The following is an 11173-nucleotide window of genomic DNA, read 5'->3' as shown; positions in this document are numbered from 1 at the left end:
TGTGTGTGTGTGTGATGAGGGTACCGAGGTAGGCGGCATGCAAGTGTGTAGGCGGAGGAGAAGCAGTTGGATGTAGGATGCGTGTGGGATTCCCTATGGGGTTGGTATCTGATGAAGAGAAGAAGTGAGTTGAGCCCATAAGGCGCAAAAAAGGAGATTAATTTCTGTTCACGCCGAAGGCGGGAGTCCGGGTGGCCCTTATATATATATATATATATATATATATATATATATATATATATATATATACATATACATATTTATATATGTATATATGTATGTTTGTATACATGCATGTGTGTATGTATGTATGAATTTACGTATGCATGTATGTATGTTCCGCGGTCCTATGACCGCAAGTTCGCTGCCCTAACCACTGGACCATTACACCTCCATATATATATATATATATATATATATATATATATATATATATATGCATACATGTAATGCATATGTGGGTGTGGGTAGGTGGGTGGGTGTATGAATGGATTTCCGTCAGTTTCTACGAGGAAGATTCGGTTGTTCGATCAACAGAGTTACCTACTCGTTGAATTAATGTATATGTGCCAGAGCATTCCTCGGAGACATTCGGCCTCACCGCAATTCTCGAACAGAATCGTCGTGATAGAGTATATGACAAGTTTCTACCTCGGGATTACAAGTATAGTCAATCCAACAGGCTTCTACTCAGTTTCCGTCTACTCAATTTGACGCACAAAGTATTGACCAACCCGATGCTATAGGAAGTGACATTTATCCAAGATACCATGGCATGAAATCGAAAGCGAGACCTTGTGACTGCGAAGTAAACTTCTTAACCATTCAGCCATACTGTGCCTTTGCGTACACTCGAGCATATACATACATACATACATACATACATACATACATATATATATATATATATATATATATATATATATATATATATATATATATATATATATATATATATATATAATGAAGGCGGCGAGCTGGTAGAATCCTTTGTACGCCGGGTAAAAGACGTAGTTGCATTTTATCCGCGTTTACTTTGTGAGTTCAAATTCCGAAGAGGTCCAGTTTGCTTTTCCTCCTCTTGGGGGTCAATAAAATAAGTACCAATTGAACGCTGAGGTGTATATATAATCGAGTTACCTCTTCCCCCGAAATTGCTGGCCTTGTGCCAAAATTTGAAACCTATATATCGAAAGTTCTTCCCGAGCTCATAAGACCTGGATACTGCGGTGTATGTTTCTCCACGCACGCACATACATACACCCCCACCCCACCCCAGACGAGACGCCAGTCTGTTGCAGGGATATATATATATATAGATATATATATATATATATATATATGTGTGTGTGTGTGTGTGTGTGTGTGTGTGTGTGTGTATCTATCTATGTAAGTATGTAAACACACAAACATACACAGACGCAAACACTCTCATAAATATGTTAAAGAAAGAAAAGAGAGCAAAATTTACCTCTGCAGATTCTTTTTCGTTAGCTGCCATTCTGATTTGATTCTTTGGTTTCGTAATAAATCCAATGTAAACTGTTTTGGTAATCTGAGAGTGTCGTAATCCAACAGAAAAGGGAACTTTTAATTCAATAATCCAAATTGAAGACGAGAAATAGAATCCTAATCATATCACTGAATATTGGGATAGGACTTGGTCACTGTAAAATATTCCAAAGCTAGCACACGGTTTTTCCTTACATCAACTTTGTACAGTTTCTTTACCTCCTACAATTTGTTACACAATTTCCTTATATTCCAAATCTTTCATTCTCATTTCTCATCTTCTTTATTTTCTATAATATCTCTATGATTTGTGCGCCATTTGTGTCATTTGTGCATAATTTATACAAGTTAGTTGTACACTATCTTCGTACTTTCTGTATTTTTAGCTTAATATATATTAAGTTGTATACTTTCTAAGCTATTTATTGTTGCTCTGTCTGCATCTACACACGTGCAACTTATTCTGCGTATTTTCTACTACATAACAAAACAATGAACTCGCCTAAGTTAATTAGCTAAATCTCAGCTAGTTTCGTCTGTTTTGATTATTTTGTCTTATTGCTTACATGGATAGGTGTTTGCTGTCAGTCACATCAAAACTCAAACAGAATATTAGTATTTGTTTGTTCTTTATTTTTGTTGGTTTGTTTCGTTTAATTTCCATGAATTAAAATACCCAGTTTCTGCTTCTAGATTTGACGACATTGTGAAAGATTAAAACCAGATCTCAAAACAAAAAAACAAAAGAAAGCATATAAAAAGAAATCTCACTTGAGAATTTTTTTTTCTCCTTGAAAAGAACATGTGATCCTGTGTACGGGTTGTCAGCCTACTTAACTGAAATACTAACGCGCACACACACATATTAAGGGCCCCGAGCGTTTTAGAAACTACTTGTTATTGAAACAATGAAGACACTAAGCTGTTGCGTGCAATAAGGACACTCCCAATGTTTCAACCGTTAAAACTCCCTAAGGTTAGGATTTCAATTTGCAGACGATAGCTTAGGTAAACACAATGTCTATCCTCGTTTCGTCATTTTCATTGTCGTCATCATCAATATTTCTATTTTTATTCAAACTTCAGTTGTTACTGATATTGCTTGTTTTGTTTTTATTGTTGATGTTGTCCCAGGTTTAGCCCCAGGTCAGCCTTCATCGAGAAAACCTATTACTAATAGTATTAGCGAAGGCATTCCTGTCGTGCTTGTCTTACCTTTGTACTAAGTGTAAGAAACAGAGGACAACCTTTTTAGAATATGACTTGTAAGAAATCTGGGCAGTTATTTCTAGTTACTCTGGAAGCTACGTAGACGATCCCTCGTTTGCTCGAGCTGGCAGACACAATTCTTGGCGACTCGAGTTCAAATTCCGCCGAGGTCGACTTTACCTTTCATCCTTTTGGGATCGATGTAATCGACTAGCTCCTTCACTCCAAAATTTCAGGCCTTGTACCTATAATAGATAGGATTATTAATTAATGACTTTTTGTAAGAGCCCCAGCAGCTGTTTAAAGTTATCAGATAAATGCAATACTACATACGTACATTTTGTCAATAGCCAACTTCTTAGTAAAACACCACTTAATCTGTCCCTCGGTTTAATACTCCGCTTGACTCTTTGGAACCTTTTTATAGAGTCTACTCTGATAAAAGCATTTGGGACAGGACTCCAAAAGATCACAGACGTTGTTGCACTTCCTTCTGTTTTTAACGACAAGCAATAATTTGAATAATGTATTAATAATAAGACATAACAAACACCAATTCTGGAACAAAAGTTTAGTCAATTAACCTGACTTCAGTACTTATGTATTTCTTTTAATAGATTCGAAGAGGTAAAATCGACTATGGTGGCATTTGATCTCAGAACGTGAAGTGATATAGTTTAATATCTCAAGATATTTCATTTGGCTCTGCCGATTCTGCCAACAACTGTCTTTTAAAAATTAATCGTTTCCGAATTTTAGCACAAGGCTAGTGATTTTAGGGGGAGGGGGTTTAATTAATCCTTTCTTCTATAGGAACAATGCTTGCAAATTTTTTTGTAAGAAAGGGGCTAGTCGATTACATGAACCCCTGTGCTCAACTGATACTTATTTCAGCGATCCCGAATGGAAGAAAAGCAAATTCAAACGGTGGAATTTGAACTCAGAACATGAAAAAAAAGACGAAATGCTATTAAGCCTCCTACCACCTCGCCGCCTTTCACCAGTTAATTAATAAGAACATATAAATACCTGAGTTTAAAAAATAATCTAAGAACACTGAGCAACAGAAACAGTTCTGACTAAAAACAAAAACATAATAAATTCTTTTTCTTTACTCTTTTACTCTTTTACTTGTTTCAGTCATTTGACTGCGGCCATGCTGGAGCACCGCCTTTAGTCGAGCAAATCGACCCCAGGACTTATTCTTTGTAAGCCTAGTACTTATTCTATCGGTATCTTTTGTCGAACCGCTAAGTTACGGGGACGTAAACACACCAGCATCGGTTGTGAAGCGATGTTGGGGGGACAAACACAGACACACAAACACACATATATATATGTATACATATACATATATACGACGGCTTCTTTCAGTTTCCGTCTACCAAATCCACTCACAAGGCTTTGGTCGGCCCGAGGCTATGGTAGAAGACACTTGCCCAAGGTGCCACGTAGTGGGACTGAACCTGGGACCATGTGGTTTATAAGCAAGCTACTTACCACACAGCCACTCCTGCGCCTATTTTTTCTTTTTCTTTTTTTTTTCTACAAATGAAAATAAATTGTGTATAAACTTCGTTGCAAAGTTTTGATTTGGAACGGAAAGGTTTTTCCCCGAACAAATATGTAATCATAAATTGCTTGTGGTTCTATTTGCAAAGCTAAGCTTCGTAGAAATTGATTTTGCCGAAATACATTAAAATGCTTATATTGCTAGCGATAAATGTATTTTTTTTAAATAGAATGCTCTCTCTCTCTCTTTTCTCTTCTCTTCTCTTCGCTTCTCGTATCGTCTCTCTCTCTCTCTCTCCTTCTCTTCTCTCAATATAAAATTTCCAATAATTAGTTCATCCGGGCGGTTGCACGCATTCGGTTTTTACAATTCTTTTTAATAGAAATTCGTTTCCTGAGAAACTTCGATACGTTTTGCCTGTCATTCAACTTCTTCACATAAGATACATTAAAGTCACTTTTCATTGTTCTCCATAGTTTATCAATGACGGTTTCGGAATAATCTATTTAGCAAACTAAATCACGCTAGTTGTTGCACGAGAAAAGGAAATTATAGGTTTAAACATGTTCACTTGTTGTAGAGTAATTTTAGAACTAAAATCCCAACGTGGCAACAAAGTATATTTTGACAAAGTATATGAATAAATTGTGGCGTTTCTTGATCTTCTGGGTCGTGAGAGGCTCAACCAGCATCTAATGTATATTGGGTTGTTGTTGTTGTTGTTGGTGGTGGTGGTGGTGGTGGTGGTGGCGGCGGCGGTGGCGGCGGCGGTGGTGGCAGCGGTGGCGGTGGCGGTGGTGGCGGCGGCGGCGGCGTTGGTGGTGGCGGTGGTGGCGGTGGTGGCGGCGGCTGTGGCGGCGGCGGCTGTGGTGATGGTGGTGGTGGTGGTGGTGGCGGCGGTGGCGGCGGCGGTGGTGGCGGTGGTGGTGGCGGCGGCGGCGGCGGCGGCGGTGGCGGTGGCGGCGGCGGCGGTGGCGGCGGCGGCAATGGCGGCGGCGGCGGCGGTGGTGGCGGTGGTGGCGGCGGCAGCGGCGGCGGCGGCGGCTCGAATTTTGTGGATATAGAGAGTAGGGTGATTCGATTAAACCTTATCTATCGACTTTGGAAGAATGAAGGGCAAAATTGACCTTGGCTGGATTTGAACTCAGAGCTTAAGGAGACGTAACTAAATGCAGTAAGGCATTTCGTTGAACACTAATAATTTTGCCAATCCAATCGGTTTAAAAGAAGGTACATACTTCATGCTGCGGTAAATGACAGCAGATTTTGAAAGGACGTAGAAAAAGGTTTTAAATATTTTTCCTCTTAATGTTGGCACTCCGTCGCTTACGACGTCGAGGGTTCCAGTTGATCCGATCAACGGAACAGCCTGCTCGTGAAATTAACGTGCAAGTGGCTGAGCACTCCACAGACACGTGTACCCTTAACGTAGTTCTCGGGGATATTCAGCATGACACAGAGTGTGACAAGGCTGACCCTTTGAATTACAGGCACAACAGAAACAGGAAGTAAGAGTGAGAGAAAGTTGTGGTGAAAGAGTACAGCAGGGTTCGCCACCATCCCCTGCCGGAGCCTCGTGGAGCTTTTAGGTGTTTTTCGCTCAATAAACACTCACAACGCCCGGTCTGGGGATCGAAACCGCGATCCTATGACCGCGAGTCCGCTGCCCTAATCACTGGGCCATTGCGCCTCCACTTTTCCTCTTAATAATGAGTTATAAACAGAAATTCGAAGGAAATTATTGCTTTCGATTTCCATTATGATTTGGCATTTTCATTCATGAATAAAGTATATCGAGTCTGCACTCATGTACAGAACATCTTTCATTGTCATTTTTACGGTTTAAACTTAATTTCCTTTCAAAAATAAATATTTTAAATTTCATCAGCTTACTCAGATTAAATGCACTCACCTCCATATGGAAAAAAAATACCATGAAGCGTCGTTGTGAACGGTTAAATGTAGTTTGCTGACGTAAATGAGTCGACAGAGATACCCTGTGGGTATTTCAGACCCGTTTTTCTTTGTCTATATTTTTATCTTCTGATAAAAAGATGAAAACGAATTTTAAGAAATGATTAATCTGCTGTTTCATTTTTGGTAATCTTCGTGTTTACAACAATTCATCTGTCCCGTATATTTAACAATATTTTGTTGTTTTATTTAATATTAGCTTAACAGCAGATGTTTTACCATTTTAGAATTACATTTATATTCATTGTTATTGTCATCTCAGTTGTATATCCTGTTAAGTGCCCAAGGATATGCTACATAAATTTTGAGTTAACTTTCAGTCAGGGCTTGCTTTTGTCGTTTTATTTATTATTTTTTTTTATATTGTTTATTTATTGATAAGAAGGGTCTGTTCCTAAGCTTTTCCTATGTCTTCCAAGACCAGTGAAAGTGATGGAGCTAATATTCATCTTGAATAGTTGTAAGTGGACGGCTGCTGGAAAAAAAGAAAGGACAAAGACAATTTTCCGAGGACCAACCTTCTGAGAAGAAAGAACTGTGTTGTCGGTCGTTTCTCCTTTCTTTCCAATTGTACGGAGCCTGGAATAACAACAACATAGGTAACAAATAAAAAAAGAAAAGATAAGCGATTCGGGTATACCTCACTAGTGGTGGCACGAGACCAGCCAGTTCCAAGGAGAAGAAGCAGTGAATAATGACAAAAGGGGTAGAGAGAAGAGATTGTACGTCTGTGGGGCCAGTGGTTGAAGTGCGTAAGCGACCGACTTCATGCTTATCACTCAAGTGGCTTTTCTTTGAATGTGGACTACGATGTCAGAAGCTGTTGCACAACAACACTATCCCAGATGTGAAAGTAGGCCTCCTTTGTGGGGTTCACCGGATTTCTGTTGATGGTAATTATCCGTGAGTAAGTATTTTCCGATCCTGAATAGGAAGGCGAGTCTTTGTGATACAATCTTTGGTAAGTAAAGAATGTCGGGATAAAATGAAGCGGTCCCTTTTAGATGAATATCTGCATAGACATTGTAGTGATTTTTCAACAGAAACGCTTTAATAGAACTTGGTTGCTTTTCTAAATCATATCAGTGAAAGATGTGAGGATGCGTGGCTTAGTGGTTAGGGAATTCGGCCCACAGTCGTGAGGTTGTCGGTTCTATTCCCAGCGACGCGTTGTGTCCTTGAGCAAGACACCTTATTTCGCGTTGCTCCAATCCACTCAACTGGCAAAAACGAAAAGTATTTGTAATTCAAAGGGTCGGCCTTGTCATATTCTGTGTCACGCTGAATCTCCCTGAGAGCTACGTTAACAGTATTTGTACTGTGGAGTGCTCAGCCACTTGCACGTTAATTTCACGAGCAGGCTATTTTGTTGGCCTGATCGACAGGAACATTTTTTAAATTCTTCCCCTTTAATTCGACTTCTTGGACCTGCAGTACCTCTACTGACAGACCTTTTCTAGTTACCGCAGCGTAACTGGCCGCTGGTCTACTTTCTATGACGGTATTATTCATAACTTCACCCATAAATGGGGAAGAAAAAATAAAAGCCAGTTAACAACAATTTCAACAATTCCAGTTAATAACAGTTGAATAATTCAGTAAATTAACAATACAATACAACAAAACTCACATGGAGCGAACACACTTCTAACACAACTCAGAATCAAATGATTCGAAAAACAACACTAACGACAACGGCTACGTCCCCTCAACGATTAGCCAGAGATGATTTTTAAAATGAGAATATCTGAAATAAACTCGACTGCTCTCACAGACGAGAATACTAAAAATCAACCCAACCACTCTCAAAGGTTAAGTAAAAAAAAACACAGGAAAAACCATCCGGGGATCTTTTTTAAAACGGGGGCCACATTTTTCATTAACGAAACACTTTGAAACTTGGAACACTGGTAGAATGTGTCATATAAAACATCTTTTTCTCTTAGTCTTCTTTAAAAAAAAAGAAATCCAGAAGTTATTCCATGTTAAAGTTGTCGTATTTCTGTAATTTCAACCAATCACTGACGTCCATTCAGCCGATATACATTAAGTGCCGACTACATAAACAAACGATTCTGAAACAATTCTATCGGTGATAGGGTTAGGGTTAGGGTTAGGGTTAGGGTAAAACAGCAAATTTAAAAAGAAAAAAGCAAATAAAACGAAGAAAAAAAAAGAAAATGAAAAAAGCAAATAAAACGAAGCTATGGCTTAATCAGCCAAAGGAGTAAATGTAAACAACTGAATACTTGTCAGTGATTGGTTGAAATTATCGAAATAAGACAACTTTTTACATGAAATAAATTCGAATACAAAAATATTTTTCTGTTCTATAACACAAAATAGATAAGTATACGAAGTTTGAAAGTCTTTCGGTACCAAAAACACTACGTAAAACATTAATGAAAAATGTGGCCCCCGTTTTTAAAAAAATCCCAATCCGGTACCAGATCGATCCCAAAATCCAGTTAGTCCCAGGGCTCGTGGGGTCGGAGCATACCTGTTTTGAACACCTCATCGTGTGATTTATTGTTTGTGGTTTGTGATTTATTGTTTGTGATTTATTCTTTGGGATTTATTGTTTGCAATTTATTGCTTGTAATTTATTGTGTTGCATTTCATTCGATTTCATTATACATGAAAATTTTATTATATCATTCGATTGTATGTGACCCCAATCATATTGTATTGTCCCCTCTATGTTAGCCTGCATGGGTAATAATAAAAAAAAACAGATCCCAAAATCCAGTCAGTTCGTGCTAGTCACGAGGCCAAACATCCATGAAAGTTTCATCGGTATCCATCCAGTGGTTCTTGAGATATCTTGACCACAGACAAACAAACAAACAGGACTGAAAACAATACCTCCGCCTTCGCTAAGCCGGAAGTAATAATAACATTCATTAACGAATGTGCTGTGTCATTTCCAAGTATTTTTGTCAATTACTAAGCAAATGAAAGAAATGTTTACGTTCTACTTTCTCTTGTTAAAGACCATCGCAACTCCCATTCCATGGCACACATTTTAATCGGAAGAAAAAATTAGGATAACTATTGTACTTTTATTCAATTCACACCGTTATCGTGTAACTTTCTACGCCATGACATGGCAGAAACAATTATATGCGCACGAAATGTGCGTGCATGTGTGTGTGTGTATGTGTGTGTGTTTGGTAAAAATGAGTTATCCTGTGACGAAACGGTGTCCCGTTTCGAGCCTACGCTCTTCGACAGAAAGGATCGAGAGGAAAACAATGGAGAGATACATATATACATCTGCACTCACATATCCATCCAACAAACAAATTCAGCTGATGGTCTCCATTTTTTTAGCAGACGCTTTCCTTTATACATTGTATGTTTTTCATTACTGGCGAGCTGGCAGACTTGTTACCTCGTCAGACAAATTGCTTACTGGCATTTCTTTCGCTCTTTACGTTTTGAGTTCAAATTCTACCGCGCTCAATATTGCCTTTCATCCTTTCGGTCGAAGAAATATTGTTGTTGGCACTCCGTCGCTTACGACGTCGAGGGTTCCAGTTGATCCGATCAACGGAACAGCCTGCTCGTGAAATTAACGTGCAAGTGGCTGAGCACTCCACAGACACGTGTACCCTTAACGTAGTTCTCGGGGATATTCAGCGTGACACAGTGTGACAAGGCTGGCCCTTTGAAATACAGGCACAACAGGAAGTAAGAGTGAGAGAAAGTTGGGGTGAAAGAGTACAGCAGGGTTCGCCACCATTCCCTGCCGGAGCCTCGTGGAGCTTTAGGTGTTTTCGCTCAATAAACACTCACAACGCCCGGTCTGGGAATCGAAACCGCGATCCTATGACCGCGAGTTCGCTGCCCTAACCACTGGGCCATTGCGCCTCCACGAAGAAATATAGTACTAGTCAAATACTGAGATCGATATAATCGACTGGCTTTCCCCCTAAAATTGCTGGCCTTGTGCCAGAATTTGATAAGAATTATTATTAGAATCGTTCACAGTGTTTCTTCCGGTTTTTTAACGTTCTGAGTTCAAATTCCACCGACGTTAACTTTGCTTTTCATTCCTTCGGGGTCGATGAAATAAAATACCAGTCAAGTTCTGGAATCGATGTTATCGACTAACCCCTTCCCCTCAAAAGTTGCTAACCTTAGTCATAAGCTAGAAATAATTTTTGTTGCTGCTATCGCTGTCGTTGTTGTTGCTGATGATGACGATGGTGATCAAATTTCTCGCCACCCAGTACGGGTTGGCTCCCAAGCATCGCTTAAGACCACCCCATCGCAGATGGTTTAGTCCACAATATCACCTCAAACCAGTTAATATGTCTATTGCTTATATTGTACTTCTCGGACGGTGGAGGCGCAATGGCCCAGTGGTCAGGGCAGCGGACTCGCGGGCATAGGATCGGGGTTTCGATTCCCAGACCGGGCGTTGGGAGTGTTTATTGAGCGAAAACACCTAAAAGCTCCACGAGGCTCCAGCAGGGGATGGTGGCGAACCCTGCTGTACTCTTTCACCACAACTTTCTCTCACTCTTACTTCCTGTTTCTGTTCTGCCTGTAATTCAAAGGGTCAGCCTTGTCACACTACGTCACGCTGAATATCCCCGAGAACTACGTTAAAGGTACATGTGTTTGTGGAGTGCTCAGCCACTTGCACGTTATTTTCACGAGCAGGCTGTTCTGTTGATCGGATCAGCTTGAACCCTCGACGTCGTAAGCGACGGAGTGCCAACAACAACTTCTCGGACGATATATATTTTTGTTAATTTATATAGAAGAAGTAATAGCAGCCATCTGGATTATTCTGCTTGTTCGTTACTTAGACTATCAACTCCATACATTAATTATTTTCCGTTTATCTATATTTATGACTTCTGTTCTTCTGTCTTTTGCATTATCAATTTAACCTCCACATTCTCTATTGTTGTGAATAAGAAAATCGCGCTTATAGCGTTCCTTAATCTACAT

At 39.7% G+C, this 11173-nt stretch overlaps 1 protein-coding gene across 1 annotated transcript in view; it reads right to left on the bottom strand.

The window, feature by feature from the left end:
• LOC106880168 (uncharacterized) overlaps nt 1-2220 on the bottom strand; it is a 112528-nt gene extending 110308 nt beyond the window's left edge. Inside the window, exon 1 of the mRNA XM_014930013.3 lies at nt 1472-2220. Coding sequence (XP_014785499.1) covers nt 1472-1501 — 30 coding nt within the window. The 5' untranslated portion in view covers nt 1502-2220. The remainder of the gene's footprint in view (nt 1-1471) is intronic.
• Nucleotides 2221-11173: the final 8953 nt, after the last annotated feature.

The sequence above is a fragment of the Octopus bimaculoides genome, chromosome 4 (assembly GCF_046866305.1).
Source record: "Octopus bimaculoides isolate indiv1 chromosome 4, ASM4686630v1, whole genome shotgun sequence".
Lineage (NCBI taxonomy): Eukaryota > Metazoa > Mollusca > Cephalopoda > Octopoda > Octopodidae > Octopus > Octopus bimaculoides.
The sequence above is the reverse complement of the archived record's forward strand: the minus strand, read 5'-3'. Positions and strand labels throughout refer to the sequence as shown.